General features: G+C 40.8%; 1 protein-coding gene across 1 annotated transcript; it reads right to left on the reverse strand.

Moving 5' to 3' along the window:
- Positions 1-7,176: 7,176 nt before the first annotated feature.
- LOC128096067 (cytochrome c oxidase subunit 7A2, mitochondrial) lies at positions 7,177-16,662 on the reverse strand. The gene is made up of 4 exons (XM_052715190.1): positions 16,532-16,662; positions 15,025-15,114; positions 12,748-12,832; positions 7,177-12,114 (listed from the first exon to the last, which is right to left on the reverse strand). The coding sequence occupies exons 1-4, from the start codon at positions 16,547-16,549 to the stop codon at positions 12,056-12,058; spliced, it is 252 nt and encodes an 83-aa protein (XP_052571150.1). The 5' UTR covers positions 16,550-16,662; the 3' UTR covers positions 7,177-12,055.
- Positions 16,663-18,425: the final 1,763 nt, after the last annotated feature.

Consider the following 18,425-nt stretch of genomic DNA (forward strand, 5'->3'; position numbering starts at 1 on the left):
GAGAGAGAGAGAGAAAAGAGAAAGAGTGAGCAGTTAAGTGGCCAGGTAGTTCTCATAACCTTTTGGTCAGGGAAACATTGTATAAGAATTTATGGCTGGCCCAGAGACCAGTTTACTCCAGAATTTTATGGCTCATCCAGAGAACCAGTTTATTCTAAGAATTTATGGCTGTTCTAAGTGACCAGAGACCAGTTTGCCCAAGACAGTTTTATCAATTAAAGTATTCTTCGGAATAATTTCACGAGATGGCATAACTATGGTTATGTAGCCCACAACAATACAAATTTTTCAAAAATTAGAAACAAGGCTATAATGTGACCCCGATATTCAACCATTTGGCTGTATATGTACATAAATATGCACCAAGTGAAATCAGTATGCCAATGATATACCCATTGAATATAGATATATCCAAATGGGTGAACAATGCTACTCCCAGAAGACATGGATTATTAAATGAAAATCTCAGTGCCAGACATAGGTCCCTAGGAATGCAGGGGTCAGAGAGGCCCCAGGGCTACCCCCAAACAACTCAAGCTATTGTTATTGCTCTTGTTTGCCCACTAGATGGTAAGTAAGATCTATTGCTGAAAACACTTTGTTTGCAAGATTAAAGAAATGGCTCTTTTTTTTTTTTTTTTTTTTTTTAAAGTTAATCAACTCTTTGATGGATTAATTTTTTTTTTTTTTAAGATTTATTTATTTATTAAGTATACAGCATGTATGACCACAGGTCAGAAGAGGGCGCCAGATCTCATTACAGATGGTTGTGAGCCACCATGTGGTTGCTGGGAATTGAACTCAGGACCTCTGGAAGAGCAGTCAGTGCTCTTAACCTCTGAGCCATCTCTCCAGCCCCCAAGAAATGGCTCTTAAATTGACTGGGGAATTCTTGCTCTGCTGACTAGCTTTCATAGTGCTAAAAGGAGTGTCTTGGGGTTCTGTTGCTGTGAAGAGACACCATGACCACGGCAACTCTTATAAAGGAAAACAAAGCATGGCAGCATGCATGCTGGTCCTGGAGAAGGAAGAGAGTTTTACATCTGGACCTGCAGGCAGCAGGAGGAGGGCCACTAGGCCTGGATTGGGCTTTTGAAACCTCAAAGTCCACCCCCAATGATACTTGCTCCAATAAGGCCACATCTACTCCAGCAAGGCCACACCTCCCAATAGTGCCGATTCCTGAGTTTATGGGGCCATTTTCATTCAAACCACCGGAAAGAGTTTGCATGATGCTGGAGAGGAGACATCACCAGTCTTATCCAGCACTGGACCCTGCATGCTACACTAATCATCTACCAGACGAGTGTGCCCACTGTGCAATAGTGGTAAGACAGTTTACAGAGGTAACCAGGTGTTCTCTAAATTGGATTTGAGGCCTGCTCCATGGGAGGGATTCATGCTTTGTACTGAAAACATTGTCAAACCCCAAGGCTGGGGAAGTCATAGGTACAAGAGAAGAACCTATTGATTTTATTTGCTAAATGGTCATATCACCAAACTACCTCAAAGCCTACCCCCACAGTGACACACTTCCTCTAACAAGGCCATACCTTCTCCAACAAAGCCACCTCATAATAGTGCCACTCCCTAGGAGATTATGGAGGCCAATTACATTCAAATTAACCACTGTGCTAGACAGTACTATGTTAGGGAACAGAAAGATAATCATTGCATAATCTCATTATAAATTTGAATGTAAAAAAAATGAACTCCTAAAGAGTAAAACTGAGTTTTGGAGAGTGAGGAATTTTGTTTCAAAGGACCAAAGCTGGGGGGGGGGGGGGGGATAGATTTTATTAGTCTTGGTGATCACATCCAATAAAAACATCTTATTATGATTCAAAAAAAAAAAAATAGCCCCCAAAGGGAGCACCACTGCTAGGTGTGGCTTTGTTGGAGTAGCTATGACCTTGTTGGGGGAAGTGTGTCACAGTGGAGGCAGGCTTTTAGGTCTGCTTTGCTCAAGCTCTGTTCAGTGTGGTAGACAGGTCACTTCTGTTGCCTGCAGATCAAGATGCAGAACTCTCAGCCCCTTCTCCAGGCATGCCACCATGTTTCTTTCATGATAGGAATGGACTAAACCACTAAAGCTGTAAGCTAGCCTCAGTTAAATGTTTTCACTTATATGGTCATGGTGTCTCTTCATAGCAATTGAAACCCTAACTGAGACACTTATATTAAGCTTGAAAAACTATTATAAGAGTAGATTTTTAGCTGGGTGGCGGTGGTGCACTTCTTTAATCCCAGTACTTAGGAAACAGAGGCAGGAGGATTTCTGTGAGTTTAAGGCCAGCCTGGTCTACTACAAATCAAGTTTTAAGACAGGCAGGGCTATACAGAGAAACAGTATCTCAAAAAAAAACAAAAAACAAAAAACAAAAAAAACAAAAAGCAAAACACTCACATAAAAGATTTTAAGTGTTTTCACCACAAAAAAGTATATGAATTAATTCACATGTTAATATAAATAATTCCACAATGTATGAATACACCAAAATATCACATTGTGGGGCTGGAGAGAAAGCTCAATGGTTAAGAGTCTACACTGCTTTTGCAGAAGACCTGACTTCAGCTTCCAGCACCCATATCAGGTGGTTTACAACCATCTGCAAATCCAACTCCAGAGGACCCAGGATCCTTTTCTGGCCTTTATAGGCACCCGTGCTTGTGTGCACATTCCCCTACATAGACACACACAATTAAAATGAGATCTTCAGAGCTGGAGAGATAGTTCCACAGTTAAGAGCACATCTGTTATTGCAGAGAAGCTAAGTTTTGCTCCCAGCACCCACATCCCACAGTTCACAACCACCTGTGACTGCAGCTCCAGGAAATCTGAAGTCCTTTTCTGGACTCTGAAGGCTTTGTACTAACATGTGCATATACCCATACACAGACACATATACATATAATTAAAATTTTTTTAAATCTTGAAGAAAATTTAAATCTTTTTTTAAATGTATGTACATTATAAATACAATTTTGCATGTAAGTTAAGAATAAAGAAAAAAATCAAAATCAAATTCTTATAAAAATTTTCTCAGACATTCGTAGTGGGTTGCTTTTGAGCCATGCCCTGAAGCACTGCCCCTAGTGAGGCAGCTGTAGCTGTTACACCTGCCTATGACCTTGAGGTATCTGTCCTTGGGGCATGGCCGCTGGGGGACCCTTAAGACCTGGAATGCACGTATGTATGTATGCAGTTTTGTGTTGGCTACCTCATGGTTTGGATGCCGAGATCTTAGACCAAGCTGTTCAGCATGGGACATAGCTCAGCTTTCCCGGACCCTAAGATAAATCCGCCATGCTGTGCTCAAGCCTGAATGCTGGGGTGTCTCTGTACTATGGCCCCATGAGAGGCACACGTAGGAAGCTGTTTTTGGCTCTGGTAGGTGTTTATTACCTCAAACATTATGAAGTTAGATTGCATTCAGAAGATGCTCATAAACTGTTCTTTTCTTCAAAAAATAATTAAAGCACGCAAAGTATAGAGGAAAAATTAGTAGAATCATTGTATCTAGTGTAAATATTAGAATGAAATAGTTGTTTTCACTGTATTTAGGGTGAAGTTCAGAATGAATAGTTGTTGTCTAGAAGTATTCATACTTTAAGGAAAACAGTGATTGTTTTCTATTATCTATAGAGTTGTTTTTCTGAAGGGGCTTTACAGCCTTTGCATGACTTCTTGCATTATCGGGTACTGCAAACAGTAACCAATAAGGACAAAAGTTGCAGGGTGTAGTGTTTTCCTTCAGAAAACATAGATTAGATCAAGGGCTTTGGTATGAGGAACTTGTTTTACCCAAAAAACAACTTTTGTGTAACCATCAATAAATACATTTCAGCATGGCTATTTGAGGTTCAGTTCCTCAAAACTGTTCCTCCCTGCTGCCACAGAGCCTGGACTGCATTTTGCAGTGACCCTCTTTCTTTGCATGTCCCAGGCAACACAGAACGCAGACAGCAAAGCATGCTTGTTACTGGATGTGCACTTAAACAGTAGTCCAAAGAGGCAGACTTTCTCACTGGCACGATCCTTAAATTTAAATTTAGATTTACAGAAATATTGAGTTATGTGATAGCAAGAGAAATGGTATCCTTTTCCTCCATGTCCAGTACTGCCCTCTTGTGGTAATGTGGCTCTTTTGCAATCCCTCACAATTTCAAAAAAAAAACGGACACAGCAAAACCAGTAAGAATTCTCACTGCACCAACAAACTGCTACTGAGTTGAACTGATTGGGCTCCAGTTGAGCTATTTTAACTGAAATTGTTATTTACCACAAATGTATCATGGTGTCTGGAGTCCCGGGATTTTGAGAGTGCACTGGGAAAGAAAAGCAAAAGAAGCAAGCCAACCTTCCCTTGCAAAGGGGCTCCTGGCTATTTTAGGAAGCAACTTCCTAGCAGAGGCTGATACGAGCAAGTTCAGAATTCCGAGTTTGCACACAGTCTAAAGAACTTTGAACTATGTATGTTAAGTACCAAATGTCAAAAATTTTGTCATGTCAAAAAAAATCAAAATAAAAATCACTTTCATTTGCAGAAATGACACTTAGCTATTCTACTGGGGCAGACACAAAGACTCCACTATAGGCCAAGCTATCTGTGGTGGTTTGAATAAGAATGGCCCCATAGGCGCATATATTTAAATGCTTAGGGAGTGGCACTATCTCAAAGGATTAGTAGGTGTGGCCTCACTGGAGGAAGTATGTCACTGGGGGTGGGCTTTGAGGTTTCAAAAGCCCAAGTGGCTCTCTTCCTGCTGCCTGCAGATCTCTATGTAGAAGTCTCAGCTCCTCAGCTCCTTCTCAGGCACCATGTCAGTCTGCATGCTGCCATGCTGCCAATGGAATAACCCTCTGAAGCTGTGAGCAAGACCAAATTACTTTCTTTTTTTAAACGAGTTGCCATGGTCATGGTGTCTCTCCACAGCAATAGAATATTGACTAAGACACTGTCACCCAGGAAAAAAAGCAGTGGCTCCAGAACCATTTGGAAGGCTGTAAACACAGTGACAGGAACACATTTTGTTCTACTGATAAAAATGTGGATTGTCGCAGGGCAGTGGTGGCGCATGCCTTTAATCCCAGCACTTGGGAGACAGAGCCAGGTGGATCTCTGTGAGTTCGAGGCCAGCCTGGGCTACAGAGTGAGTTCCAGGAAAGGTGCCAAAGCTACACAGAGAAACCATCTCGAAAAACCAAAAAAAAAAAAAAAAAAAAGTGGATTGTCCTGAGTCGTGGCATTTTGCGTTTTCCATTTTGCTTGCTTCTCTTTCTAACACGAGGGCTTTTGCGGGGGTGGGGGACATGCCAACAGGAACCCTGAAACAACTGGTGCAATGGTGGTTTCCTTTATTTGATGGGTTGTAAGCTCACTTCTTTTACTTTTAAATTGGAAGCAGAAACAAGCCTCCTTTCATTTGTATCCAACCAAAATTCCTGTATGGAAACCCTAACCCCTATGGCCCCTGACTAGAGATCAGAAGCAAGGAAACAATGGTTAAATGAGGTCATAAGGGCTGTGTCTTATCCAGTATTGCTCCACAAAAGGAAGAGACAACACAGCTTGTTCTCAATCGACACACCAGGAAATCGGAAGTCCTACTCCAGTGAGCATATGAACGGTAGAGAAATAGTCTTACTGCTGACATAAAGCTTCAGTGACCAGCCAGGTGGGTGGTGGTGGAGCATGCCTTTAATCCCAGCAGAGGCAAGTGGATCTTTATGAGTTCAAGGCCAGCTTGGAATACAGAGGCCGAACAGTCACAGTACTGCAGAAGTTAAAGTGGAAGCTAGACTGCACTCTCCGTGATGCTGAGCCACCCTGCTGTATCACACCATTCCCACATTGATGGACTGTAGAAAAAGAAAGGAGTTGGAAAGCAGCAGCTTGGCTTACAAGGCTTAAGAAAAACACCACCATAACATAAACATGCAAGGTAAGGATGCAAACACTGTGTTATCCAGAGCAAGCTCTTTAGAGGCTTTAGCTAAGATAACTGATGAGGCAGATGCACTGAGTAAGATTTACAGATGAAACAGATGCTATCAGGAGCATCGGGGCTAACAGAAAGTCAACACCTGGATTCACAGATCCCAAGGACGGGCTGACTTTGCTGGAATTATATCACTTGGTCACTGAAGAACTATGACAGAGGTGAGCAACACTGACAGGAGTTTGGAAGCTCTAACTGCTGCCCCTCACAGGTGACCAGGAGGCTCAAGACCTCAGTAAAGGAAGCATTTGGATACATGGTAAGCACAGGAGGCCTTAAACTAAAAGTGGGGCTTGATGTGACTGAATAGCTCAAAGTGCCTAATATTTAATGGATGAGAAATTACTTTTTTTTTTCAAGACAGGGTTTCTTTGTGTAGCTCTGACTATCCTGAAATTCACTCTGTAGACCAGGCTGGCTTCGAATTCACAGAGATCCACCTGCTTCTGTCTCCCAAGTGCTGGGATTAAATGCATGCACCAATACTACCAAATTACTTCTTATGTACAAGCAAAAAGTCATTTATTTAGATGAAATATATTCCTGGTAAAGGCATAAAAAATGTTATTAAAGTGACAAAAGATTCAGAATACTTTATGTTTAGTTGATGAGGCATCAGCAGAATTTGAAAGAACAGATTCCAATTTTGAAAGCAGCTCTGGGCAGGTCAAACACTACCAAACAATATTACATAGAACTCCTGTATGAAGTGAAGAGCCAATCAATGTCACCAACCTCGTGTTCTTAGAAACTGCCACAGCCACCCATCTTCAGCAGTCACCATTCTTTTTTTTTTTTTGGTTTTTCGAGACAGGGTTTCTCTGTGTAGCTTTGCGCCTTTCCTGGAACTCGCTTTGGAGACCAGGCTGGCCTCGAACTCACAGAGATCCGCCTGGCTCTGCCTCCCGAGTGCTGGGATTAAAGGCGTGCGCCACCACCGCCCGGCCTAGTCACCATTCTTTATCAGTGGGCAGCCGTCAAAATCCAGGCAACACAACCCATCATCAAAAACGATTAGTACTCACCACAGCCCAAATCATCACCAACATTTTTTTTATTTCTTTTTTTAAGCAAGAAGGTATATATTTTTCAGTTCTACCAGTGACCATCTTTAATTATTAGTTGTACTACTTTGCTATTTGTTGCTATGATAAAACATTGACCAAAAGCGACTTGGGGAAGGAAAAGGTTTATTGCTTTACAGGTTACAATCAATCAATGGGTGACAAGGCAGGAACTGAATGCAGAGACCATGGAGAAACAGCTTTTCCGACTTGCTCAGCTAAGTAAACAGCCTAGGCCCATCAGCCTAGGCATGAAATTGCCCACAGTGGACTGGAGCTCCTACATTATGTACTTAAGACAATATCCCCATCCCACCCAGACGCACAAGCCAATCAGATGGAGACGATTCCTCAGTTGAGGGTCTCTCTTTCCAGGTGTCTCTGGTTTGTATCAAGTTGACAAAAACTAACCAGCACATTAGTGTGCATTCACTCTAAAAAAGTTCACTGTGAAATCTTCATACACAGATATTAATGTGCTTTTGTGATATTCAACTTCCATCCCCATCTCTTCCCCCCCCCCCAGTTTCCTTACCTCTTCACATATATTTTCACATCATTTTAAATACCAGATTCTGCATATGAATAAAGACACATTTTTCTAAATCTGGCTTATTTAGCTTAGCATAGCTCCAGTTCTATCCATTTTCTTGCAAATGACAGAATTTTTGTTTTGAGAAACAAAATTGTTCTTTTTTACTGAAAAAAAAACCCCACAATTATGTATATGCCAGGTTACTTTATCCACTCATCTGTCTGTAGGCATCTAGGCTAGTTCCCTAATGGGGCTATTGTGAATACTGTTCCAATAAACAAGGGTGTGCAGGTGTCTTGGAGACCTTAGATTCCTTAAGGAATTAGTTACATTAATGGGGTGAGTTTCTCTGGAAGGAGAAATAACCAGGGTAAAGAAGGCCACCCGCCTTTAGTCATTAGAATAATATCAAGAATATTTTCAACAACTCACTAAAGGGAAGACTGTACCTCCTGCAAGAGGTCAATAAGGACCTGACACATCTTAGACTAAGTAACAGTCCACCTACTGTAGTTCCCAGTTCCCCAGAAAGGTTAAAGGTTTGATCCTCAGATTAGCAGGTCCAGTCATCTCTTACATTTCATTACATTAATAGCATACTTATAATCGGAAGTCAATACTCAGATTCCATTCTACATGTATATATTCTTTGCACTAAGTGTACAAGTCTCGGTTCCCCTTCCTGTAGCAGGCTTCACTTATTCTTTGAAACGCCAACTTTAGGGCTAAAGAGATGTCTCAGAGACTAAGAATGTGTACTGCTCTTCTAGTTCAATTCCCAGCACCCATGCCAGGCCTGCTGCCTGTAACTCTAGCTCCAAGGGATTATTGCCTGTAGCCTCTAAGAGCACCTGTACACAATTGCATATATCCACACATAAAATCAACTTAAAATTTTTTAAATAGAACTACCATTTTAGTAGGCAGTTCTCTACCTTCCAAGCAATCTCACTGTAACTATTTCTAAATCTCTAATCTACCAGGAATTAGAAAATGCCTTGGGTTTTGACTGGTTTTCTTAATTTAGCCCTTCAGATTATCTGACTTTGTAGAAGCTGTTTCTTTTTTAAGATAAGGAGCTGAAGGGCTGGAAAGATGTCTGAGCAGTTCAGAGCACATACTGCTCTTACAGAGGATCAGTTTGATTCCCAGCACCCATACTGCATGGCTCAATCACTGGGTAACATCAGCTACTGGGAGATCCATGCCTCTGACCTTGGCAGGCAGCTTCACTAATGCATGCACGGGAGAACATACACACACTTAAAAATTAAATCTTTTTTTTTTTTTTTTTTTTAATAAGGAGTTGCATAAAATCTACAGATTCAGTAGGGGCCATCAAGGGAGACTCACGACCAGAGATAGAGTCACAGAAATCTGAAACAATATTAAACGTAACCAGTGACATAACCACATTCAAAGATAATGACTTCTGTGGAGAAACTAACTGGCAATGTTCTCACAGGCTCTCTTTTTTTTCTTCATTCCTTTGCTAGGTACATAGTAGACAAACACAGGACTTCACACTAAAACAGATCTAAGTATGAAGTCAAGTTCTAATGTAATTGTAGTGCTTGGTCTGTTTCAGTGTCTATGTCTTGCTAATAGTAGTAATAACTTTGTGTTAGAGAGTATCCATGGTATTTTGTTTAGTTACACAATACTATAGTTATCAAGTATCTTGTGTAATGTTAGAAAACCAGAGAAAATCACTGTAGAACTGCATGTAGGTGCTCAGCCACTTGCTGGTAAGTCACTGGGGAAGAAGTAACAATTTCTGCTTCCTCCATCTCCTGTGTTCCAATACCACCTGTCTCTGCAGCCTAACCTGGAGAAGCAATCCCGCTTTCCAAAGATGCTCTTCTTCTAGGTGTCTTTTCGGCTCAGTTCAAACATCACCTACTGAGAGACCTTTCTTAGGTTCTACCTCAATACTTCTAAGAGATCTCTCTAGGGCCAGGCGGTGGTGGCGCACACCTTTAATCCCAGCACTTGGCAGGCAGAGCCAGGCGGATCTCTGTGAGTTCGAGGCCCGCCTGGTTTACAGAGCGAGATCCAGGAAAGGCGCAAAGCTACACAGAGAAACCCTGTCTCAAAAAACCCAAAAAAAAAAAAAAAAAAAAAAAAAAGAGAGCTCTCTCTATGGGTCTCAAACTCCCACAAGAGGAAGTGATTATGTTTATGAATTAACTTGTCTATCTCCACTAATCGGACTATAAAGTCCATTAAGGAGCTTAGTGGTCCAGCTCAGTTGTATTTCTGAGCCTAGAATAGTAATTTTTTTTTCAAAAGTAGATTTTCTGTAATTGGGGAGGCAGGGATGTTGGATGGAAAAGGTTATTAAATTCCAGGTTATTGATGAAGATCTGCCTCTGTTCATATCTGGCTAATTTTTGCCTCCACAGAAAGCAACTGTCCACTTTGCCTTACGGTCTATTTCAACAAACAGGCTCATCTTCTCTAATGCAGATCCCTTTAATAGCTCCCTCCTTGTAATAGACTGCAAGGCCCTACTTGATGGGCATCTCCCTTCTTTCTCTCGGTTTCCCACAGCAGTACCTGTTCACTACCCTTTTCTTTTTCTTTGAACATGGCCAGAATCCTCAGGACATTTGCTCTGGGTGGTTCCTTTTTCCTGAAATGCCTTTCTTCCTATACTTAATTGGCTAGAGCCGGGCAGCAGTGATACACACCTTTAATCCCAGCACTTGGGGAGGCAGAGCCAGGCGTATCTCTGTGAGTTCAAGGCCAGCCTGGTCTACAGAGTGAGATCCAGGACAGGCACCAAAACTACACAGAGAAACTCTGTCTCGAATAACCCAAAAAAAAAAAAAAAAAAAAAAAAAATATATATATATATATATATATATATATATATATAGTTAATCAAACTAGGGAGATAAAGTATACTTTTTCAATCATGGAAAACTGGACTTGAAATCTTATGCTGCCATTTATTTCAGTTTTGCAAAACTGCAGGAGACTTAATTTCATCCACAAATCCAGTTTAGCAGTAACTTCACCTTGAACAGTTTTAGTACATTAAATATGGCCATGTTATTAGGCCCCAAGCAGATTATTTTAGCATAATATTCCTAGGAAACTTTACATAGAGTTGGGCCAAGTGTTTTAAACCTGGGACCCCAGTTACTTGGGAAGCTGAGGCAGAACAATCACAAGTTCCAGGGTGGCCTGGGTAACACAATGAAACATTGTCTCAGGAAGCTTTTTCTTGTACAACTGTTACTAGGTTAAGCCAAAGACAGTAAGTCTAGGAGGTATCAAGATGAAGGTTATAGAAAACTCCAAGCTGTTTTTCCTTCTTACATGACTTTCATGTCATAAAAGTACTTTAAATCACTTAGGAAAATTAACTAAAGTCCCCCTTGTAAAATGCTACCATTCTTTTCAAAATATCATCAGTGGTTCTTTTCATGAGACACTGGCTTGGCCCAGGTTCTAAGCCACTGGGGAACTTTCTCAGCTTTTAGAGACCTCTAATGTTTACTTCTTTCTAAAACTAGCAAGATATATACTACAGTCCAACAACCCTTTAAACTTCAGAATCTAAGAGTAAAATATCGGTAATTAGTAACCCTTTGAGAAAAATTTATACCACAATTCTCCATGTTTTTATTAGTCTTTTTAACCAAAGACTAATTTGGTTATTTCAAATGGTTCAAGTTTTCCAAATATTTTTTATTTTTGTATAGAAATTTAAGCTAAAAAAAAACAAAAAACAAAAAAAAAACACCTTACTCATAGATTTCTCTTAATTCTGGCATAGGTCATTTTTAGAGATTGCTAAGGTACACCCTGTAGAAGGAAAAAAAGAAAGTTTGGCTCTCTATAGCCCCCATAACTTTTATAAGTTTATAAAGTTTTTAAGCTTATGCTAAGGATTAGAATAAAATCATAAAATCCCATTCTGAATGTAGAAAAAGCAATCAGAAGCCTAGTAAACCGTAATTCTAAGACAGAAGACACCCAACATTTCAGCACAGAAAAAGAAGAGCAATCAGGACCCACCTCACTACTCAAGCAGCGCCCAGCACTTTACCCTGCGAACATGGAAGTGGGTAGACAACAAAGCAATGTTCTTTCAAGGGTCAAGCTCAAATGACGGTGAAGACCATCTACTAATTCGTAGCTGCTGAAAGTAAAATTTCCTAAATATCACAATGATAGTGTTTTACACAAATTTACAGACTAAGGACTTTTTAAAAATTTTTGTTCCTTATCTAAGATTTGCAAGTGCTAACCCAAAACTGTATTACCAGTCATTTATTCTCAAGTGAAAAGGAGACAAAGCATGGTAAAGACTGCTTTATTGGTGGCAGTTAGTACACATCAATAAATATTGATCCCCAAAGAAGAGCTCAGTTACTCATCAGATTCCTGGTCCATTGAGCGCTGAATGAAACTGAACCATGTGAAGACTGGGATGATGAAGTCAGTTCTGCTTCTTGGGAAATGCAGCCATAACTAACATATAGATGGCATACGCTGTTCCTGAGAAACACACGAAAGCTTAGTAGGGATTCTGAGATTTCAGTACATACACTTAATATTTCAGCTCCAATGTTAAGGTCAAAATTATGTTAAGACAAGCTTAATGGCTGGGCATACAGCTCAGAGGTAGGGTGTTTCCTTCTAGTGCTTAAGCTCCTGGGTTTGATTTCTAGTGAGAACACACACACATACACAACCCTTAATCAAACATAAAAGTATTTTGATAGATGTTGAAATTTTTAAAAAATTAATCTAGTTTCATTGTTACTTCATTTCTATGTTTAAAGGGTAGATATGCCACAATGTCTTTCAACATAATGAATGTAAACATTTTTAAAGCCCCTAGTACTGGAGGCAGGGTAGTGTGAATGTTTTGGGGGGGCCCTGTTTGAGAACTACTAGTACCACACACAGAAAGCTACCTCTATCAGGTTAACCACAAACCTGCCGAGTCAGACCTCTTCTGATGGTTAAAGTGCTCTTGGGTAGTATATTCTAACGCCCTCTTGACTCTTCTCTGAGGTGCAGTGAGACAGCATACAGACAGACTGCCTGCAATAAACACTGCCCCAGCAAAAGCAAGGAAGCTGCCGCTGCTGCCCTTGTCCTGTAAACACTCAAACAATGTCTTACCACCAACTGTCAGACCCATTGTGAGTCTGTAGAGGAGGGCATCAGATGCTCCGCCCTTCAGATGCACTGGGATTCCATTATCCTCCTGGGTCAAAAAAAAAAAAAAAAAGGCATTGATACATGTGTCACTTGTTTCCAGTTAAGAGTTGGATATTAATTACTCATATAAAATCCAACAGCTCCTGACACCCCCAGAATTTAAATCATTTCAGAGGCTTACAATTTTTTTGCTTTCCCTACTACTTTGAAATGACAAACAGTAAAACACAGCATCCTTTTCAGGCTAATGTGAAACCTAGGGAGTTCTTCTTAAGGACTATACAAACTTCAAAGCAGGAAAATACACTCCTTGAATCCCACAACGTACAAATAAGATAACAACCTGTTGATCATCAGGAAGACTTTTTTTCTCCCCTTATAAAAGGGGGCAAGGGGCTTTGGCTTCTAACACTAGTCCAGCATCTTTTATATCCACTTAAGAATTTTATTTTTATGAAACATACCTAATACTTTTACTACTTAAAATTTTACTTAGGAAAAAATTACAAATCACAATAAAACAAAAATTATTCACAATCTAATTACTTAAAGATTAAATGCTCTCTACTCCACTGGGCCTTTCTCCAAGGCATACCAACCATTAACAGTATGGTATACATCACCATTTTTAATGCTTATATTTATCAATTCTTCTAAGTTATATGTACTTAATATACAAAATGGCATTATGCTATGTAATGTTATACACTATTTTCAAAAACAGTTTCTCAGTCCATTTAAGTCTCTTTTCAATGGCTATATAATATTCTACCGGCTGAAAAATGTCTTAACTGAATCAGCCAATCCTTTAGTAATTTCTAGGCTGAGTTCCTTAAAATCTTTTATCTATTTGCTTATACATATGCATGTATTCCTAAGTGTCTTAAAGAGGGCTTCTTAGATGACAGGGTATGTGATTAGTTTATAATATTTCAACTACCAGCTAAACTTCTGTCCCTAATATACTACTGCTTATCTTGTATGAAAATCCTGTGAATGGTACTATCTTTCTCCCATACCTGGCAAACATAATCTATTTTAAATCTTTCTATTTAGATTGCAGGGAGTAGGGTTGCCACTCATTATCTGTTTGCTTTAAGAAGACTTGGTTCTAAGAGCTGACAAAGAAGCTGTAGTTCTTCACTTCTAAGAACAGTTAAAGAAGGGCGGTGGTGGCGCACGCCTTTAATCCCAGAACTCAGGAGGCAGAGCCAGGTGGATCTCTGTGAGTTCGAGGCCAGCCTGGTCTACAGAGCGAGATCCAGAAAAGGCACCAAAACTACACAGAGAAACCCTGCCTCGGAACAAAAAAAAAAAAAAAAAAAAAAAAAAAAAACAGTTAAAGTCAGGGTAACGTAGCCTTAAATCTATAAAACTGAGAAGACAATGACAGGGTTACAACCATTCCTTGGTGACAGTCATATGGCCAAGCTGGTGTATAAAGTTGTGTCCAGAAAGGGGCTGGAAGAACAGTGTTGGCAGCCTTCACGGCTTTGAAGGAACCACCACACGGCAATACTTCTGTTCTACCAGCAGATAGGGGCCAGCAGTGGTCCTCTATCTAGGTCTCCTGAAGTCATGTTCTGGCTCCATTAAAAGGCAGAGTCCAAACCTCTACAGTCTCCCAATCCACTAGCTAGAATGTGTTTAGGGCAAAAGGAGCTAAATAGAAGGTTAACAGTCAAGAGCACAATGCCTGCCACATTCCATAGGAATCTTCCTTGCCCGACGGTTGTGGTGAACTTAATTTGCATTTCTTACAGACCTGTAGTTTTTTTTTTAATATCAGTGATATAATTATACTTTGAAAAACTGCTCATCCATTCCTTCTCTTTACATCAATAAACTGTCTATTTTTAGGCCTTGATTTCTCTCCTCAGGTCTTTTGAAGTTTCCTTAGAAATCTTCCCCACCTAAGACTATACTATACTCTTCCCCCTGAATTTCTACACTATTTATTTTTTGTTTCTGAGCCTTTTCTTATTTTCCTACTCCTATGCAATTATTTCCCAAAGAATGCCAATTCATCATAAATCCTCCCCCCAACCCAGCACACACAAATTCACTGACCTATGCATTTTTCCCGCCTCCCCAGGCACTTCTAGGATACAGCAAATAGTTACCAAGAGAGTCCCGTATGTTCAAGCTAATACAAAAGAGGCTCTAAGAAGCAGACCTCTGGATTTACTCCCTTCTGGGCTCTATTACAAATAATGACCACCTCAAATATTTTAGTACCTGAAACAGCTTTTGTTTCTCTGGAACTTTGTTTTCAAAATGCCTTCGTGAAGTAGTGCTGATGGTCCTCTGGGCAATCTGACGGAGGGCCTGAAACGGTAAATCCACATACAGTAAACAGGACTTAGAGCCTAAAGAAACCTCCAAAGGCAATTTCCAATCCTTCACATTGTGAAAGGAAACTGAGCTTTAAACTTGTCAGTAACAGAAGTCCAGGACCAACATCCAGGCTTTCCAGATGCTGTCTATCCTTTGCTCTGTGCTTCACACTATATAATCTGCAGTCCCCAGAAGTCATCACCTATATAACCTGTGCCTGAAGTCAATCAGTAGTATTTTGTTTTTCTTGAACAAAGCACAATGATATACAGAAGAAAAAAAATAGACTATGTTCAAACATTTTCATTTGGAATTCACCTACATTAAAAATCTATTTATTACTTGACTGAAAAATAAACCAGCAAGATTTTTTTTTTTTTTTTTTTTTTTTTTTTGCTACCACAAAGATTCTTACTCAATATTATTTTTCAGAAGAGGGCACATGCTAGGCAAGCACCCTACCAGTTACACTCCTACATCTCAGAAAACTGTAATGGGGTGTAAGTCTTGCTTAAAGACTTACAATGCACACTTATTTGAATCAGTAAACATGCACTTTAATAACTTATCACTACCACTTTCTTTTTTTTTTTTTTGGTTTTTCGAGACAGAGTTTCTCTGTGTAGTTTTGCATCTTTCCTGGAACTCACTTGGTAGCCCAGGCTGGCCTCGAACTCACAGAGATCCGCCTGGCTCTGCCTCCCGAGTGCTGGGGTTAAAGGCGTGTGCCACCACAGCCCGGCAATACCACTTTCTAAATGGTACTGATAAGTTATTAAAACTGTTAAATAATTACAAAAGAGAATCAAATCACATCTTTTTAAATTCTGGAAAAATACTTCAGAAGCTCAGAGGTGTTAAAAGGCAATTCAGAATCACCATTACACTTCAGCCGTCGATACCCATTAAATCCCAATCAAAAATTGAATAATTTAGTTCTTTAGCTTACTTCTGATGCAGATAAGAACCATGTAGATTTATATCCTTTCACTATAATACAGGGTTTGGGGATTTAGCTCAGCTCCAAAACAAAAAAAAAAAACAACAAAAAACCCCCCCACCCCCACCAAAAAAAACTATGATCCAAAACATTATGACAAAAAGTGTTTCCAGGTGTCAAAAATCCCACCCACTGGAGCCTACATCAGAGCTACAATCTTATCAATAGTCACCAGTTAACGGTAGTGACTAGGGAAGCAAGTTTGATCGATCATGCCCTTCCCTCTACGTCTACCCTGCAACAACCAGGGGAGAGTAATCGGAAAGGTCAGGGGGAAAGGACGGCCAAGGTGACTCCCTCGTCTCCCGCATCTGCCTTCTGCTCCACTTCCAGTACAGCTTTCTGTCGGGGGTCCCTGAGCCTCCGCCCCGACACCCCAGCACCAGCCAACCCCCAAAAACTACCTACCAGCAGATTCCGCAACATCTTGGCTCAGTTGCTGCCCACCAACCGCGACTACTGAACGCCAAAAACCGGAAGCCGGGCCGGAAACGGAACTCCCTCCTGGCTCTGCGCGTGCCTCCAGAATAAGCGCTCGTTCCTGGAGGAGGAGGAGGAGGGGCTCGCGCAACAGACCATAGAGAAAGCAAACTGAGCCAGAGCGGCCGCTGACAACAGCCGCTCTAGCAACCCCGCCTCCCCGGCCCGCGCTTTCCGGTCCATCTATACCACCTGTCTCAGCTCTCCCCGGCCGGCAGCCGGGCCCAGAACTAGGGCTAGAAGCAAGCAAACGCCGTCTGCGATCGGAGAGGCGTGATGTCTGCAGCACTTCACTCTTTGTTGAAGTCAGTAGGAGACCAGACTTTCCGGAAATTAGCTTGTCTTTTGAGAAGGCCTTTGAGTGGCTGTTTACGGACTGAAAGAACAATGGATGTCAAAGCTACATCGTGCAAGCTTAAAAATACAAAAGCTCCTCGACACGGATACAGTCCAGTTTGGGGGTTTGTTTTCCACAGATGAAAGTGGGGAGCGTTAGTCTTTGTGCTGAGAACATACTGGAAAAAGCAATGTTGGTATCCATAGGTATCTAGCACTTTCTTGTGTTAAACTCCACTTGCTGGAAGCGCTTTCTGTGTTCCCAGACTGTGGAACTGGCTGGCTTCATTATGAGCCCTGGAAAATGCTGAAAAGAGGGGAGTATATTTTTAATTGAGGTTCAACACAAATATCAACTGCGTCTTGCTTTCTCAGATCAGCAGGACACTACACTCTATGACTGGAGTTGCGCGTATTTTACAGATAGGCTGTCAGCGTTTTGCATTAGTCTTGCTTAATTATTCCTCCTTACAACTGCCTTTATTCCCTCTGCTCACCCTCATGTATGTACAAGTAAAAACAGTCTGCCCGCATTACAACAAATGTCTTTCTACCCTTTTGTAAACTTGGAAATGATCTCATTGCCGTTTCAGGTAAAAGCTGATAAATGGGTTCAACAATGGTAACTGAATGAAAACTGATAATGTCTAATTCCTTCAAATCCTAAGGGTTCTTTCTTTGTTTTCTTAATAACCTACTGAAGGGGCTAACAGGCCCAAACATGGCAAACATGGCCTCTGGCAGGCCTTCCCCTTCCCCCATTCCTTCTTCTTTGCTAAAAACTGTTGGATTAATTAATTAATTAATTTTAGTTTTTTGAGACAGGGTTTCTCTGTATAACAGACCTGGCTGTCCTGGAACTCGCTTTGTTGACCAGGCTGGTCTCATCTCACAGAGATCTTCCTACCTCCGCCTCCTGAGTGCTGGGATTAAAGGTTTGCACCACCACCTGGCTAGATTACATTCTTAAAGCTAGCCACCAGGTCTATTCCCTTTTTTGGCGACTTCCTGAGGCTGACTACCAAGGTCCAGCTATCAAAGTATTGAAGTCCAGCAATCAAAAGCCCCCTTTTGGCTCACCTAATTTAACATGCCCAATCAAAATTAAACACCTCATCCTAACATGTTTCCCCTCTTACCTTTATAAACTGCCATTTGCATATGGCCCTCGTTTGTCTCTTCTCTATCTTCCGGGACAAATATCCCCTTCCTCTCTCGTTCCTTTTCCCTTTTTCCTCTGTCTCCTGTCTTTTTCCCTTATTCCCTGCTCTTTGTCCTTTTGAGGCAAATAAATCGCCTTTGTGCTGATAACTTGGTCTTGGGGCGTCTTGAGCCAATACCTGTCCTTTTATCTACTCCGTTAATTTGTCCAAGTTACATAACAAAGTTTAATTTTCCTTCCTTACCCAGTTTATAAACACCCATCACGACCAACTTATTTTCTACCTCTGAATTATTCAATGTAACCAAATCTTTGAGCATAATT

Source organism: Peromyscus californicus, unplaced genomic scaffold (assembly GCF_007827085.1).
Source record: "Peromyscus californicus insignis strain IS unplaced genomic scaffold, ASM782708v3 Scaffold_11__1_contigs__length_118956290, whole genome shotgun sequence".
Lineage (NCBI taxonomy): Eukaryota > Metazoa > Chordata > Mammalia > Rodentia > Cricetidae > Peromyscus > Peromyscus californicus.